The following is a 16,138-nucleotide window of genomic DNA, read 5'->3' as shown; positions in this document are numbered from 1 at the left end:
ACGCCGTAGTCCCTTGCGCATACGTGTAACACGAAACCATTCGAATCACAGATAGAGATACTCGACTTTCCCGTACGTCGGCGACGTCGAGTGCGCGAGCGAAACTCCGATCGGCACGCGCCCCGAGGAGTGCGCGGGCGTGACGCACTCGACGTCCGTCGCGACCGTGGCTTCGGACCACCACTCCCCGGTTCTCCCCATCGCGGCGCGCGATTGCCATCCCGCGCCGCCGCCCTCTCGACCGTGCACCGCGACCGTGCCGAAGTGGCAGTCGATCAGCCCCGTCGGCGCCCAGCCCCCGAGCTCGACGTTCACGTGGCTCCCGCCGTGCTCCCAGCCGTTGAACACGTCGATGCCGACGACGTCCGCGGCGGAGATGATCATGAGCGGGAGTTTCATCTGCGACACGTTCTGCGCGCGCGCGATGGAATGCGCGTCGCGCGACGTCACCGCGAGCTGGACCTCTCGCATGCTCCCCGCGACGTGCGCGTTCGAGACGCGATCGAGGGTCGACATCGGAAACGGATCGCACAGCGTCAGCGCGGAGGAAATCGGCACCGCGGCGACGAGCGACGACCCCACGAGGCACACCGCGTCGAACCCCACGGGCATGTCTCTTCCGGTGACGTGCACGAGCTGGTTCCCGCCCCACACGAGCCACGGCACGACGTTGGACATGAGCGGCAGGGCGTTCTGGGACTGGGACTGCCGCAGCGCGAGCGTCTCGTCCTCCGCGTCCGACGTCCGCGTCTCGTCGTTGAGGTACGCGAACGTCGCGGCGGGGACGCCGCTCGCCGGCTCGAAAGAGGCGTCGCGCCAGTTCGTCGTCAGCGCGAACGCGACGACGCCCGCGACTTTACCCGGGGAGACGCACTGAATCTTCCCGTCGTCGCCGTCGCTCATGGACGCGGTGATCGGCCCGATCGTGCCGTAACGGCATCCCACTCTCGCGTCGATGCTCGTCAGCGTCGCGCCCGCGAGACAGCGCGCGTCCACTCGCGTGACCGAGCCGCCCGTCGTGGAACCGAACGTCGTGGACAGCCTGGAGATTTCGCACGAGGGAGATTCGCGGTACGCGCTGAAGTGCTTCGCCGTCGCGTCCACGGCACGCAAGGACGACTTCTCCACGACGGTGACCCCGGTCACGGGCATCGTCGTCGGTATCTCGCACCTGGTCACGACGCTCGAGATGACGTGCGCGGTCGCGGCCACGAGCCACGGCGCCGCGGATCGAACCGGCGATTCGAACACGCACGAGACGAGCCGCGACATCGCCGTCGCCGTGGTCGCGTCTACCAACGCCCCCGAGTCCGAGTTCTTCGGCGTGATCTTGACGTGCACGTCCACGAGCTCGTCAGCCTTCGGCGCGAGCGTCTTCTCGTCCGTCGTCGCGTCGACGCCGCGGTACAGCAACGGCCGCCCGCCGCCCGTCACCAACTTCGGAGCGGAGACGTCCACGGAACCCGGCGCGCGCGCGGGAGACGCGCACACGACGCCTAGAGAAGACTGATACCCCAGCACCGGCCACGTCGTTCCGAATCGGCACGCGGCGAAGAGGATGCCGCAGCTCCCGCTCGGTCGCGACGCCGCGACGCTCGCGGTCAGCGTGATCTCCGTCCCGCCCGAGCTCGCGCTCGACGACGGCGACACGGCGACGACTTCACCCTCCGCAACGTCGACGCAATCGAACGCGCTCGACGACGCCTTCGCCACCTCCGTGGCAGACATAGAGAAGTTCAGCGCCGGCTCGGTGTCGTTCTTCGAGAGCGCGTCGACGAACGCGAACGGACGCCCGGCGCCGGTCACCATCTTGGGCGCGGAGACGTCGACGACCGAGCCCGGCGCGCGAGCGGGGGCGACGCACACGACCCCGCGCGGCGTCGCGTACCCGAGCACCGGCCATATCGTGCCGACTCTGCACGCGGCGAACAGAAGCCCGCACTCGCTCCCTTGCCGAGACGGGGACACGTCCGCGGTGACGATCATCTCCGTGCCGCCCTCGGAAGCGCCCGAGGACGGCGACACGGTCGCGATCTCCCCGACGGCGACGTCGGGGCAATCGAACACGCTGGACAACGCGTTCGCTTCGTTCGCCGCGGCGCGAGAAACCAACGCCGGCGCCGCCGTCGTCGTCTCTTCGACGCCGTCGTCGACGAACGTGAACGTGAACGCGGATTCACCCGCCCATCCCGCGCCCATTCCGACGGCGACGGCGACGACCCCCGGCGCGCGCGCGGGCGTCGCGCACTCCAGCTCAGCCGTGGTATCCCCCTTCGACGCGCTCGCCGCGGCGATCGGCCCGATCGACCCGATCTTACACGACGCCCGATGATTCGAGAACCCTCGGTGATGCAGCCGCACCTTCACCCCCCCGCCCGTGCCCCCCTCGCGCGGGGACACCTCCGTGACCGTCTTCTCAGTCCCGAGCACGACGACGCTCGACGCGTTCGTTCCAGACGCGCACCGCGAGTGCGACGCGCACACGGAGACGACCGCGTCGAACGAAGGAACGCCGTGGTGTCCCATCGTCGGCGTCTCGCACACCGCGATCGCGGACGATATGAACGTCGCTGCGACCTTGTATTCGTCGGTCCCGACGCTCAGGACGCACCACGCGCGCGCGTCTAACCCGCCCGCCGGGGCGGCGATGAATACGAGATCACCCGGTCGCGTCTCGCCTCCGGTCATCGGCCGCTGCACGACCACCGTCGGCGGCGGGTGCGTTATCGACAGCTCCATGCCGTCGTGTAACCTCGCCGCGCCCCTGGACGGCGTTGCCGCGTGCGTGTCCAGGTTTGGCGCGGGCACGGAAGACCACACGTCTAACGGTGGATTGAACTCCACTAAACCGTCGAAACTTTTCGGCGACCCGAAATACGCGACGGCGACGTCCAGCGTCTTAAACCCGGGCTTCATCATCGCTGGTAACTGACACGTCGTCCGCCCGTCCGCGCTCAGACGCGCAGGCACGAGCGCGTCTTGCAACGACGGCATCGCGCACCCAATCGCCATTCTAGAATCTATTCCCGAGCTGAACAAGAAAAACTCCGCGACCGCGGCGTCGGACGGCGCGGTCGAAATCGAACCCGTCGTCAACGTCGCCGCGCCGTCGAGGACGACGTACTCCAGCGAAGGCACCGGCGCGCCGACAGACACGGACCCGGGCGCGAGCGCTGGGCTCAGACAGGAGATCGCTTCCGCGTTCGCGACGGACGCGGACACCGGATGTATCGTACCGAATCGGCACGATACCGACGCGCGTTGCCGCGCCGCGTTCGCGCCGCCTTTCTCCAACACCACGGACACCGGCGCGCCGCCGTGCGAGAACCCGACGTTCGGGACCACGCCCGTGGCGTGCATCGGCCGCGGTGACCACGTGATCGACACGAGGTTGGACGTGCTCTGCAAGTTCTCGCTCGATATGACGCCGAATTTCAACGCGCTCGACGCGCCGGCGCGATGCAGCGTGCTCTCCGGCATGTGATGCCCCCACGGCACGACGCAACGCGCGAGCGCGGAGGACACGACGTCCGCTGCGCGCATGGAGTTCCCGGCGAAGCACCACAGCGGCGTGATCGCGTCCACGAAGTGCTCTCCTATCGCGGTGATGACGTCGCCCGCGCTCGCCGCTGTCGTTGTCGCCGTCACGATCTGCGGCGGGCTCTGAAGCATATACTGAACCTCGACGTTCGCGCGATCGCTCGCGCCGCCTCTCACGTTGACCGCGTTGAACCCGACGCTAAACGCGTTCGCGGCCTCGAGAGCGCTCGTTCCCGCGTTAATCGCGACGACGCAGTTCAATCGCACGTCGTCCAGCGTTCTCGACAGCGTCAGACACAGATGCAACAACGGCGCGGACGTCGTGTCGACGTGCAAGTGATCGCCGTACACGTCCACGTTCATCGACGTCCCGCGGATGATCGGCGTCCCCGCGGACGGAACAAACTCGCTCACGACCGGTGATTCCGTGACCGTCACCGCGCGCCTTCCCAAGTGCTTCGGCTCGCCCGCGTGTTTCACGCCGTCGTCGAAGAACGGCAGCGGCGTGCGCGAGTTCAGGTCGCTCGTCGTGACGAACAACTCCCCGACGTTCGTCGCTGGGACGACGCACTTCACGTCCAACGCGGTCGCCCCCGCGGTGGCAGCGACCCAGACGCCCCCGAACGAGCACCCTACCCGCGACTGCCACGATAACATCGCGGGCGTCGTCTCGTCCACGGCGGACGACGATATCGCCACGGACCCGCCGATCGCGACGACGCGAGGGCCGCCGCGGGACACCGTCGGGACGCCGCGGCGGCGGAGCGTCGCCTGCTGCCCGTCCGGCGTCGGATGCGAGTCGTGCTGCAGCATGAACGCCGCGCTCTTACCGGCGCTCGAGGAACTCTGGGCTTCGCATATCACGAGCGCGGACGACACGAACGTCGTGGACACGCCCGACGAGTTCCCGCCGCGGAAGTTACACAGCAAATCCGGTCGGAAGTGCGCGCCCGTGGCGAATAACGCGACGCCGCCGACGTCGGGGAACTCTTCCGGGTTCACGTTCGATATCCGCCACGGCGTGACGTACTCGAAGACGTTGTGTCCCGCCTCGCGCGATATGTCATCTCGGCCTGGGTTGTACGACTTCCCCGTGACGTGCGCGAGGCCGACGACGACGAACCCGGGCCGCAACGCGGGGGCGACGCACTCGACGGCATCCGCCCGCGACGAGACGGCGAGCTTCTTCTTGACGTTCTCCCCGAACCTGCACCCGAGCGTGGGCAAGTGCCGACTGAAACCGGTGCCGTACAGCTCGACGTCCGTGAACGCGTACGCGGTGCCGACGTCTGGTGTGACGCTCTCGAGGACCGCGCCTGCAAGGTTGGACGGGTTGGAATGACGCCGTTAACTTGGGGGTCGAGTCGAGCGACGTCGAACGGGCGAGCGAACGCGGGGGGGGTTGGGGACCGGGGACGGTGGACGCTGGAGGGATACGCGCGTTCGCCGCACCATGCGCGTGACCGCGAGTAGCCGGCTCCACCGGCTGAACCATCGTCGACAAGAACAGGACGACCGCGAGGGCCAACCTCCTCGCGGACGTGGGAAGCCTCAGCATCGTCGATTTGTTCTTCACGCCGCACGCGGCCCCGCCGCTTTAGCTCGAATCGTTCATGCTTGCTCGCGCTCCTAGACCGCGTTCGCGCGGTGCGCCGTCATGATAAGCGGCGTGGAGTATGTTTTCGCCTCCAGAGCCCAAACCCTCCTTGGCGCTCCGTCAAGTGGACGGCCGCGAGAGAGGCCGCGGCTTCAAAATCCGCCACAGCGAACGAACGAACGAACGCGATTTCCTGGGCGCGCGTTTCGCGCTTTTAGATCTGATTGCTTTTTGGTCGGGTTGGCACACTTCCCCGCGCGCGTCATCCCCCGCGCGCCCTAGATGACCGCCGCCGACGCGCCGGGCGACGACTCGTCCGATGACGAGATCGTCAAGCCAAAACCCAAGCGCGGGCTTCGAGGGATGCTCCTGCAGTACATGCTCTACGACGTCCTCATTCGACCGACGAGTTGGCACTTCGCGACTCTGCACGACGACGAGCGCGAGCGCGCGTGGTCCGACTCCATCGCGTCCGCGTGCGCGTCCACGGAGGGCGCGGTGTACGTGATAAGCAACCCGAGCGAGCTCCCGAGCGTGCCGATATTCGCGTCCGCGATCGTGCGCGACGCGATGCCGTCCAAGCCGCGGTTCGTGCACGTGCTCGAGCCGCGGCGACCGATCGCATCCGCGCTGCGCGCGTGCGTGAAGGAGTGCGCGCTCGACGGCGTGACGCGAGTCCTCCAAGCGAGCGCGGGGGTGTACCGTCCGAACCCGAAAGCGCGCCCAGAAGCGCCCGGGGGGTTCGCGCGCGTGCTCCTCGTCCCCGGCGTCGAGGACATCGCGAGCGTCGGCAAGGCGTTCGAGGACGCGATCGAGGCGAGGGAAAACGTGATCGCGCCCGACGCGACGGTGCTGCCGTCCGCCGTGAGCGTCCGAGCGCTGGGGGTGACCATCCCGGCGCAGACGGACTTAGTTCGCGCGCCGCTGGGGACGGTCTCCGGGTTCGACCTGAGCGAGTTCAACGTCTTTCGAGGCGAAGCCCCGGTGGACTTGGTGCGCCTGAGCGACGTCAAACACGCCACGGTGACGCGCGAGGCGGAGCTCGCGCGCGTGTCCTTGCAAGCTCCGCTCGTGATGGGCGAGGACGGCGAGGCGCGCCTCGACGGGATGAACCTGGAGTGCCTCGCGCTGGATCTCGAAGCGATCGAGGACGGCGAGCTCACCGCGGTCGCGCTGTGGACGGACTGTCAGATGGTCGGCGGCGTCCTCAGCGGCGGCGAAGGGCGGAGATCGCGGCGCCAGATGGTGAGCTTCCTCGCGACGCCGGCGCGCGTGACGCGAGGGTCGACCGTGCGTCTTCGGGGGAAGTACGATCCGTCCACGGGCCACTTCACGTTCGTGAACGCGGAAGCGGACGCGCCCCCGCCGCCGCCGAAACCGACGACGACGACGACGCCCGCGGGCGAGAGCCCCCTCGCGAAAGGCGTCAGCGCGTCCGTCGAGCGGTGGCACTTCCCGATGATCAACGACGAGCGAAGGAACCGCGCGTACGACGCCGCGATTCAAAAGTGCATGGCATCTGGATCGCACAAGGTCGTGGACATCGGCGGCGGGTCTGGTCTCCTCGCGATGATGGCCGCGCGAGCGGGCGCGGAGGAGGTGATCACCGTCGAACGCGTCGGGGACATGGCCGAGTGCGCGCGCGCGGTGCTCGCGTCGAACGGCTTCGCGGAGAAGATTCGCGTCGTGCACGGGTCGTCGTTAGACCTGACCCCGGAGACGCTCGGGTTCGCGGACGGCGCGAGGCCCACGGTGGTTTTGTCCGAGGTGTTAGACGACGGTCTCTTGGGCGAGGGCGTGATACCCACGGTAGCGCACGCGCGAAGGGAGCTCGCGGCGCCGGGCGCGTTGGTCGTCCCCGCCGCCGCGAAAGTGTACGCGATGGTCGTGTCCATGCCGCCGCAGCCGGAGCCGATCGTCATGCCCGCGAGCTCGACGCCGGTCGGCGGCGGCGCGTCTCGGTGGTCCGCGTACGACACCCTGCGACCGCCGGAAGTGAAGAAGTACACGTCCGTGAGAGCGGACCGGGTGAAGTTTACGCCGTTGTCGGCGCCGTTCGAGGTGTTCGGTTTCGACTTCGACGCGCCTCTCGACGACCCGGCGTCGATGGCGGACTACTCACGCGAGAGCGACGTCGTCGTCGACGCGACCTCGAGCGGGACCGCGAACGCGGTCGTGTTCTGGTTCACGCTGACGCTGAACCGACCGACGGAGGAGGACGCGCCTGCGGACCTGTGCACGTACCCGGCGATGACGGCGACGTGCGGCGCCGTGGAGAGCAGTCGGTGCTGGAACGAGGCGCTGCAGTTTTTGACGCCCGCGAGCGTGGAGGCGGGGAAGTCGTTCGTGTTGAAGGCTGCGCACTCGCCGACTAGAGTGTTCTTTAGGGATATTATCGTATGATACACGAGTATTAGGTACAACTACTTCCGTACGTGTGTTCGTCTTCACGCGCTCTTCGCCTTTTCTCCGGCGAGTTTCTTCTTCCGCTGCACGAACATGTACGCGTAGAGCTGATAGAACAGCAGCGGGTACACGCAAAGCAACACCTTCAGGAACGTCGGGTAATCGAACCCGAAGTTCCACCTGTTCGGCATCGCGACGCTGTACGCCTCGCTCTTCGCGAACGACGGCAGGGAGTCGTACATCAGTTTCATCTCCGCTCCCGCGCCGAGCGGATACAACGGAATGAACACGGTGTACCGCAAGTAGTTCAACCACGGCGGACATCTCGCGCCCATGGCGTAGGACGGGTACCTGATCACCTCCGTGATCGCCCACGCGAGGTTGAGAACCCCCGCTGCGGGCGTCGACTGCAACGCCGGCGTCGCGTGCGTCACCGCGATCAACACGTGCGTCCGTCCCGCCCACTGCATCAACGCCGCGGACATCGGCGACCGCGTGAGGCGGAACAGCGCGTGAAACACCTCCATGACGGACAGGACTTGGAACGTTCGGACGTACTCGCCCGCGTCCGCGTACACCGAAGCGAGGCTGCCGTCGTGCGTCAGAATCGAGCGCAACGTGAACGCTAACGCGGCCGCCCACCCTATCGTCTGCGACGGGGAGGAGAAGGTTGGATGTGATTGTTAGAGAGCGAACGCGCGGCGCCGAGGCGAGGCGCGCGGACCGGAACGACGCGCACCTGGGCGACGTTGTATAACGTCAAATACGCCTGGGTCACCATCGCTGGAGCGGCGAAGACGAGGTGACGTCGGCGCGTCCGGTTGTGGGGACGACCCGACGCGGCCTGCGTCGTTCGTCGTCGTTTTCGTTTGTCCAGTGCAGGTTACGCCGCGCCGTCTCGACCACAACGACGGGCGCGATGGAGGGACCGCCAGGCGTGCCCGTCACCGGGATGGCCGCGATCGTGACGAAGGAGAAGTCTAAGGAACCCAAGGTGAAGAAACCCAGGGTCTCGGGAGACCCGGGGGCGACCGGCGGCCGCGGTCGCGGTCGCGGCCGTGGCCGTGGCCGAGGCAGGGGCAGAGCGGGCGCGGAGAAGGTGAGATTCGCGACGTCGTCGTCGTCGTCGTCGCAGGCCGCCGCTCCCTCGAACTCGCGTCCACGCGCTGACTCGCGCGTTCTTCTTTCTTGCATTATTCACAGGAGGCGCCGACGAACAGAGACCCGGTCGGTGAGATCATCGATGCCGAGACGCGAGCGAACGACGACGTGGAGATCGACCTCAAGAAGAGCAAGAAAGGATTGTTGATAAAGGACATCAAATACATGATGTACGGGTTCGGGGACGTGGAGGAACCGCTGGACGAATCCGTGGACCTCGTGGAGGACATGCTCCTCGAGTACCTCGAGAACTTCGCGAATAGGGCGATGGAGTGCGCGGAGCGACGCGGGAGCCTCAAGACGGAGGATCTGTTGTACATCATTCGCCACGACGAAAAGAAAACGGCGCGCGTGAACGAGCTCCTGAGGATCAACGAGGAGATCAAGGAGGCGAGGAAGAACTTCGAGCTGGACGAGGCCGCGAACGTCGCGCCTCCGGAGAAAGTTAAAGACGCGGACAACGAAGACGACGAGCAGTAGAACGACGCGCGAAGACGTAGCACATAGAACGCCACCCTGTGGCTGAAACTCGACCTGATGAAAAACCGACCACACCAGACGTGGAAAGCAATTTCACTCACGCCGCCATCATCTCGCCCGCACGTCTCAGTGTCGACGGCACGGTCGCAGCAGACAGCGCCGAGCGTCGGCGGCGGTCCTCTTGTTTTTTTCTTAGCGTAGAACATGCCTCCTAAGAAGAAGCAAGCGAAGAAGCAAAAGGCGGCGCCGGCGAAGAAGAAGGTCGAAGCGACGGCGGAAGAATCGGAGGAAAGCGAGAGCGACGACAGCGACGCGGGCTGGAGCGACGAGGAGGACGAGGAGGACCTCGACGGCTCGGACGGAGATGAAGAGGAAATCATGGTGTGCTCTAGCTAGGTCCACGATCGTACTCGCGCGAGAGTTCGGTTCGCCTCCGTCCACGTCCGCACGACGTCGCGCGCGAATAACCTACGACGCGCCGCCGCCAGCGCGATCGCTCACCATCCCCTCCCCCTTCCAGGTCGATTTCGAGTTCCAAGACCCGAAAGAGAGCGACTTCCTCGGGCTCAAGGCGCTGCTCGGGAACTATTTAGACGGCGAACTCTTCAGCAGCTCCGAGCTGTGCGACGCGATCATCAAGCAGAGCACGGTCGGGACTTGCCTGAAAACCCAAGGCGCGGGGGACGAGAGCGACCCCGTCGCGGTGATGAGCGTCATGAACCTCCAGACGAGGAAAGACGCGGCGCCGATCAAGGAGATATGCGCGCACTTGAAGAACAAGTGCCCGAAAGATCTGCAGGACAAACTCGCGAGCGCGCTGAGCGAAAACGGCGTCGGGCTGATCATCAACGAGCGCGTCATCAACGTCCCGCAGGAGACGGCGTCGCCGCTGGTGGAGGGGCTCTTCGACGAGATCGAGTGGGCGCAAGAGGACGAGCCCACGGAGGAGCTGAGGGCGTCGTTTAAGTTCAAGAAATACATCGTGTTCTCGCGCGTGTACATGGACGACGAGGCCGAGGACGAGGGGGGGAAGAAGCGCAAACGCGCGGGGGAAGTCGCGCTCGTGTACCCGCGCCCGGAGGATGAGTTTTTCCACGCCGAGAGCGAGTGGTCGTTCCAGTGGAAATCGCGGACCGCGGAGGGTAAGTGGCGCTCGATCTCGACTTCACCGTTCCGTCGTGTCTTTCGCGTTCTGTCTGTCCGCAGCCTCTCACTTGTGTCAGAGTGTCGTGATCCTCAGTGTCACTTCACCTTGTAGTGATCGTAGGCAGAGCAACCACGCTAGGGCAGCTGGAGCTCTGTGACTTCCTTGAGCAGTTGATTTCCTTACCACCCGAGTTTCATTTCACGCTCGTTCGAGATCGCGGTCGCGGGACGGTTCCAAGTGATGACGAAAACTATTAGATGACGAATCTGATCCTCTGCACTCGTAGTTTTTACGACGCGGAGGGCGATTCGTCGCACAGGATTGACAAACGAGGCATTTGTCTGATGGAACCGCCCGTCTCCGTCAGTTGTATCTGTCGCTCGCTCGTGTTCGAACGCGCACGTGCGTGTTTGCGTGTTTCATAATCTGACGATCACATTCGTCGTCCAACTATCATTCGCAGATCAAGACGCGGTCGATTATCTCACGCCGATGCGGCTGTGCATGTTAGTCAACGCGGGGAGCGTCAAGAAAGTGCGAACAGCGGTGAAAGCTTTGTTCCCGTGAAACTCTGCGTCAGGCGGCGAACGCTCTGTTCCCGTGAAACTCTACGTTAGTCTAGTCTAAATCTAATAACAGCGATTCGATGGAACTCACTGCAACCCAAAGGCGCTCATCGTCCTCGCCTCGACGCGAGCCCTCGCCGCGGCTCGCTTCGCCAGAGCCTCCGCCTCTTCCTTGGACACTTTCGGTTTCTTACCCCCGGCGGCGTCGGCGTCGCCCTTCTTCCTCTTCTTTTCTTCCTTCGTCACCATCCCCAGTTTCTTCGCGTCCTGCGCGACGAATTGGCGCCCGCCCGCGCCCTCCAACGCCCGCTGCGCCGCCCCCTGCGTCTTCGCGCGCGCGGCCTCGAACTTCGGATGGTTCGTGCCGTATCCGAGGTTGAACAACGACGTCGTGCCCTTCAACCGCGGGTTCTTCGCCGCCGCCGCCGCCGCGGAGGAGAGGGAAGGCTGCGTCGCCGCCGCCGCCGCGGGGGCGTGCGACCACCCAGCGATCTTGCTCGCGGCCGCGGCCGCGGCGGCGATCTCTTTGTCCGTCTTCGCGCTCTTCGGCGCGGGCACGACCAACGCCGCCGTCGCCTTCGCGTTCGAGCTCGAAAACGGCCCGAGCGGGAACTCCTCTTTGTCCGGGTCCACCGCGGGAGCTTCCGGGACCGCTGCCGCGGCCGGGTTCGGAGGCGGTGGAACCTCCGGCGGTGGGGTCTTCAGCCACGCGTTCGTCTTCGTGTTGAAGTACATCCCGCTCTTCGGGTCGAAGTAGTGCGACGACTTCGCGTGCCAGTAATACGACGACCGGTCGTCGAACTTCCAGACGCCGCGCTCTTGTTGCGACCGGTACTCCGCCTCCGCTCGCGCTTTCAGCTCCGTCTCGAGCGCGCTCTCGAGCTCTTTCTTCGCGTGCTCTTCTTGCAATCGCGCTCGCGCTTCCGAGCTCAGCGGCGCGGGCCCGTGCGTGTCCTCTGGGCGCGGGCCCGCTGCGAGATCGGCTTGGTATGCAGCCGCCGCTTTCGCTTCGATGCTCAACAGCGCGTTCTTCGTGTTCTCCTCGTCTCGCTGCTGCCTCTGCGCGTCTTTCTTGATCTGTCGCATCTTGATCTCCACGTTCTTCTTGTGCTTCTCGCTGTTCTCGTGGTTCCGCTTCGCGGTCGCGTTTTTCTGCACGAAGCATTTGCAAAAGATGCACCAGTCATCCTGCTGCTGCGCGCTGATCGAGTACTTCTGCCGCTGGATGTTCGACATCGCGATCGACGTCTCGCGTATCGCGTCGGCGCCGCGGTCGGTGGAATCTACTCGCGAGCGCACCCACCCCGCGCTCGTGTGACCCTGCGTGTAGACGACCGCGCGCAAACCTAATGGTCGACGTCGTTTCTCAGGGCCGACCGAGCTCGGGTCGCCAGTCATGGCGATTCATTTTTAGACTGTTTGCTCATACGAGTAGAAATCGTCGATCTCGTTTCTGACGTCCTCGGTCGCCCGCACCGCACCGAGAGATCAAATCCAGGAGATATTTTTATCACGTGTAGCTTGCGCGGGGTTCCTCACTTATCTTCGGCGCGGCGAGCGACAAAAACGCACGCGGCGACGATGAACACCATCTGCGCGCGCGCGGCGTGCGCGACCGTGAGCTGGAGCGTCCAGTCCGGATCGAACCCGCCCGCTCGGGTGGGATCTCGTCGGGCGTTCGCGAAGCTCTCGACGAAGTTGAAAAAGAAGAGCCTCGATCGCGGGTTGGGGTGCGTCACGAGGGCGTCGGACGGGGGCAGCCCGGAGAGCACGACGATGGACTACCAGGGCGCGCTCAAGTTCCTAGGCCTGAGCGAGAACGCGTCGTCCGAGGACATGGTCAAGGCGAAGAACCAGATGACGACTCGGTACGGGGACCAGGACGAGAAGTTGAAAATGGTGCGTCACCCCTCGCGCCCGCGCGCCGGCTGCAGGGTTTTTTCTCGCTCCGATCCCTGAGCGGCGCTGACGCTGACGAGTTCGATCCCTTCCATCCCCACAGGTCGAGGCCGCGTACGACGTCGTCCTCATGAGGAGCCTCATGAAGCGCTCGCAGGGTGAGGTCTCGGACAAGACCGTGAAGTACGCGGACGTGCTCAGCCCGGGGGCGGCGGTGAAACAGAAGCTCCCCCCGGGGTTGAGGGACATGATGAACAAGCTCCCTCCCCGCCCCGCGGTCGAGGCGCCGGACCCGGAGACGTTGACCCAGAGCGGCATCGCGCTGGGCGTGCTCGCCGCGCTCGTCCTCGCGCAGGGTTGCTCGCAGCCGCCCGGGGTGGACGACGCGCCCGGGGTGCAGCTCTCGCTCGCCATGATCGGCTCCGTCTGGTTGCTTCGGAAGAAGAATCTCACGCTGACGCGCGCGATCGCGCTGTCCGTGCTCGGCCTCGCCGCCGGGTCCGCGGTCGGGGGTGTCGTGGAGGGGTGGCTCAGGGTCGACCTCGTTCCCCTCGGCGCGCTGTCGTCGCCGTCCGCGGTCGTGAGCGAGTTCGGGTTGGTCGGCATCTTCGCCGCGTCCGCGTTTTTGTTTTGAGACTGACGGCGGAGCGCGCGCGAGCGAGGCGTCGCGGGGCGAGGAGGATTCGAGAGCGCGCGCCACTAGCATACGAAGGAGTATTTAGCGTTGAACCGTTCACACACGTTTTGATTGTAAGAATGATTTTTTTCACGAAAACGAACCCGCCTCCCCGGTTGCTTTGTTAACTAACATTTTCACAATCGGATATCCATCCAGTCAGGTTTTCGCACAAAGACTCGTGTCCACGTCACGCCATCTCATCGAGCGCGCCGTCGCGACGGACGCGTCGTCGTCTCGCGATGGGTGACGTTTTCCACACGAGCGACCTCTGCGAGGCGCTGGAACCGGAAGTCGAGGAAGGCAACCACGAGTACAAGCGGCACCTCGTCTCCCCCAGCGCCGCGCGTTTCCAAGAGCTCGTCACCCAGCTGCAATATCGCCTGCACGAGGGCGCGAACGAGGCGCTCTACGAGCTCGGGGTCGAAGACGACGGGGAAATAGTAGGACTAGACGAAGACGATCTCGAGGAGTCGTGCAAGACGCTCGCGCGAATGGCAGACGCGCTCGACGCGGACACGACGCTCGTCGCGGAACGGCTCGTGAAGGACGGGAAACGAGCGCGGACGATGCTGTGCAGGAAGAGGTTGGACAACACCTCGCACAAAGAGGTTCGCATAACGACCGTCGGGAACGTGGATAGCGGGAAGTCGACGATATTAGGCGTCCTGACCAAAGGAGGACTGGACAACGGCCGCGGCCTCGCGCGAAGCTCCGTGTTCAAGTTCAAGCACGAGGTCGAGAGCGGGAGGTCCTCCGCGGTGAGCCAACAAGTCCTCGGGTTCGCAACGGACGGTTCGATAACGAATTACGCGTCCGCGGACGTGCGAGAGACGCACAGCCTTCGATGGTCGGAGATCGTGACGAAGTCGAGCAAGGTGATTCACTTCAGCGACCTGTGCGGGCACGAGAAATATTTGAAGACGACGATGCACGGGATGACCGCGTCGCTTCCCGACTTTGCGATGCTCGTCGTCGACAGCAACCGCGGTGGCGTCGTCGGGATGACAAAGGAACACCTCTCCATCATGCTCGGATTGAAAGTCCCGTTCTTCGTCGTCCTCACGAAGGTCGACTTCGCGTCCAAGGAGAACCGCGACGCGACGTTCGAAGCGGTGATGCAAATGCTGAAGCGCCCGGGGGTGCACAAGATGCCGATCGTGATTAAGAACGAGCAAGACGTCCTGAGCTGCTGCAAGACGATCGCGGAGGGAACGATCACGCCGGTGTTCCACACGTCGTGCGTCACTGGCGAGGGCATGGACCTCATCAGGTTGTTCTTGAACCACGTCCCGACACGACGCGTCTTCGACGTCAGCGAGGAAAGTCACGGGATGGTGCACCTGGACGATTCGTTCACGGTGCAAGGCATCGGCACTGTCGTCAGCGGCGTCGTCTTGAGCGGTCGCATCGCGAACCAACAGCAGATGTTGCTCGGTCCCGACGGCAACGGCGCGTTCGTGTCGGTCACGGTGAAGGGCATTCAGAACAAGCGCGTGCCCGTCGATAACGTCCATGGAGGTCAGACCGCGTCGTTCGCGATCAAGGCGAAGAAGGGTCACGTCACAAAGCAGGACATCAGGAAAGGTATGGTGCTCGTGGATCCGAATCGGAATCCGCGAGCGACGTGGCGTTTCACCGCGGAGGTTTTGATATTGGTCCACCCGACGACGTTGAAGGTCGGGTACTCGCCCGTGCTTCACTGCGTCACGGTGCGACAGGCGGCGAGCATATGTGAAATCGCGGGTGGGGATAAGGAGGTTCTCCGTACGGGCGACCGCGCGTTGGTCACGTTCGAGTGGTGCCACCGACCGGAATTTCTTGAATGCGGGGCGCGAATAATCTTCCGCGAAGGTCGAACAAAAGGAATCGGGGTCATTCGCGAAATCATGTCGGAGGTGCCGAGAACGGAATTTCTCAACTACAAGAATCGCCAGACGGCGCTGAAGCACCTAAACATAGCACAAAATCTAGCTTCGGCGGCTTCGGCGTGAGAGAGAACAGCCGTCTGGTTGAAAAAAAAAACTATTTTTTGTTCTGCTCGTTTTCTCGGTTCGTTGGAGGGTTTCAGGAAAAGGCGGAAATATCTTACGAGTAGTTGTACAATAATCAGAAAACTTCATGGAAGATACAACGTTGTAGAAATGCAGCTGAACGAGCTTCTGATCGAGACTTTGAAAGCGAAACAAGTCAAGTCTGACGCGGTTTCAGCGCTCGAGCGCGAGCGGAAAGAGATGAAAATTGAAACCGAGAGGCTCGAAAACATCGTCGAAAGCGCGGAAGCTGAGGTGTTGAAAAACGAGCTCGCTTTGAACTCGTCGAGAGAAAACGCGGAGGTGTTGGAAAACGAGCTCGCTTTGAGAACGAGAAACTATGAAAAATTATCGAGACGGCACGACGAGTTTAGAAAGCGTCTAATAAATCAGCGGAAAATGAAACGTGAAAGCAAGTGCGTGAGCTCACGGGAGAGCTTCGGCAGAACGAAGAAAAATACGAATAAAGCTGCGAAAATCGAGAAAGGAAGAGCAGAACCTCGCGGCGAAGAACAAGGAACTTGAAAATGCGAAGCTGAAGCTTCAAGAAATGCTTCGAGGGCACGAGAAAAAAATAGCGGCGCTAGAGGAAGAAAGAGAAGAAGAAATCAAACAGCGAGAGAACGACGCAGA

The 16,138-nt window shown here is 63.9% G+C and overlaps 9 protein-coding genes across 9 annotated transcripts; 6 read left to right on the top strand and 3 right to left on the bottom strand.

Moving 5' to 3' along the window:
* Positions 1-45: 45 nt before the first annotated feature.
* MICPUCDRAFT_40297 (uncharacterized protein) lies at positions 46-5,098 on the bottom strand (the record flags this gene model as incomplete). Its single annotated transcript, XM_003059215.1, has 2 exons — positions 46-4,856; positions 4,993-5,098. 2 exons carry the CDS (start codon positions 5,096-5,098, stop codon positions 46-48), a joined length of 4,917 nt encoding a protein of 1,638 aa, XP_003059261.1.
* Positions 5,099-5,419: 321 nt separating this feature from the next.
* MICPUCDRAFT_58953 (uncharacterized protein) lies at positions 5,420-7,524 on the top strand (the record flags this gene model as incomplete). Its single annotated transcript, XM_003059523.1, has 2 exons — positions 5,420-7,479; positions 7,515-7,524. 2 exons carry the CDS (start codon positions 5,420-5,422, stop codon positions 7,522-7,524), a joined length of 2,070 nt encoding a protein of 689 aa, XP_003059569.1.
* A 60-nt stretch (positions 7,525-7,584) lies between these two features.
* Positions 7,585-8,324, bottom strand: MICPUCDRAFT_58952 (uncharacterized protein; the record flags this gene model as incomplete). Its single annotated transcript, XM_003059214.1, has 2 exons — positions 7,585-8,193; positions 8,283-8,324. The coding sequence occupies 2 exons, from the start codon at positions 8,322-8,324 to the stop codon at positions 7,585-7,587; spliced, it is 651 nt and encodes a 216-aa protein (XP_003059260.1).
* A 512-nt stretch (positions 8,325-8,836) lies between these two features.
* On the top strand, positions 8,837-9,184 carry MICPUCDRAFT_17928 (uncharacterized protein; the record flags this gene model as incomplete). Its single annotated transcript, XM_003059522.1, has 1 exon — positions 8,837-9,184. A coding segment is annotated over one exon (348 nt), but the record flags the coding sequence as incomplete, so codon positions are not given.
* A 364-nt stretch (positions 9,185-9,548) lies between these two features.
* Positions 9,549-10,442, top strand: MICPUCDRAFT_58950 (uncharacterized protein; the record flags this gene model as incomplete). The annotated part of the gene is made up of 1 exon (XM_003059521.1): positions 9,549-10,442. The coding sequence occupies one exon, from the start codon at positions 9,549-9,551 to the stop codon at positions 10,440-10,442; it is 894 nt and encodes a 297-aa protein (XP_003059567.1).
* Positions 10,443-10,984: 542 nt separating this feature from the next.
* MICPUCDRAFT_40294 (uncharacterized protein) lies at positions 10,985-12,295 on the bottom strand (the record flags this gene model as incomplete). Its single annotated transcript, XM_003059213.1, has 1 exon — positions 10,985-12,295. The coding sequence occupies one exon, from the start codon at positions 12,293-12,295 to the stop codon at positions 10,985-10,987; it is 1,311 nt and encodes a 436-aa protein (XP_003059259.1).
* Positions 12,296-12,462: 167 nt separating this feature from the next.
* MICPUCDRAFT_49627 (uncharacterized protein) lies at positions 12,463-13,567 on the top strand. The gene is made up of 2 exons (XM_003059520.1): positions 12,463-12,796; positions 12,900-13,567. The coding sequence occupies exons 1-2, from the start codon at positions 12,479-12,481 to the stop codon at positions 13,428-13,430; spliced, it is 849 nt and encodes a 282-aa protein (XP_003059566.1). The 5' UTR covers positions 12,463-12,478; the 3' UTR covers positions 13,431-13,567.
* Positions 13,568-13,714: 147 nt separating this feature from the next.
* Positions 13,715-15,466, top strand: MICPUCDRAFT_18161 (uncharacterized protein; the record flags this gene model as incomplete). Its single annotated transcript, XM_003059519.1, has 1 exon — positions 13,715-15,466. The coding sequence occupies one exon, from the start codon at positions 13,715-13,717 to the stop codon at positions 15,464-15,466; it is 1,752 nt and encodes a 583-aa protein (XP_003059565.1).
* A 150-nt stretch (positions 15,467-15,616) lies between these two features.
* On the top strand, positions 15,617-16,030 carry MICPUCDRAFT_58946 (uncharacterized protein; the record flags this gene model as incomplete). Its single annotated transcript, XM_003059518.1, has 1 exon — positions 15,617-16,030. One exon carries the CDS (start codon positions 15,617-15,619, stop codon positions 16,028-16,030), a length of 414 nt encoding a protein of 137 aa, XP_003059564.1.
* Positions 16,031-16,138: the final 108 nt, after the last annotated feature.

The sequence above is a fragment of the Micromonas pusilla genome (assembly GCF_000151265.4).
Source record: "Micromonas pusilla CCMP1545 genomic scaffold MICPUCscaffold_6, whole genome shotgun sequence".
NCBI classification, from domain to species: domain Eukaryota; kingdom Viridiplantae; phylum Chlorophyta; class Mamiellophyceae; order Mamiellales; family Mamiellaceae; genus Micromonas; species Micromonas pusilla.
Note: the sequence above shows the minus strand (reverse complement) of the source record. Positions and strands in the feature narration are given on the sequence as shown.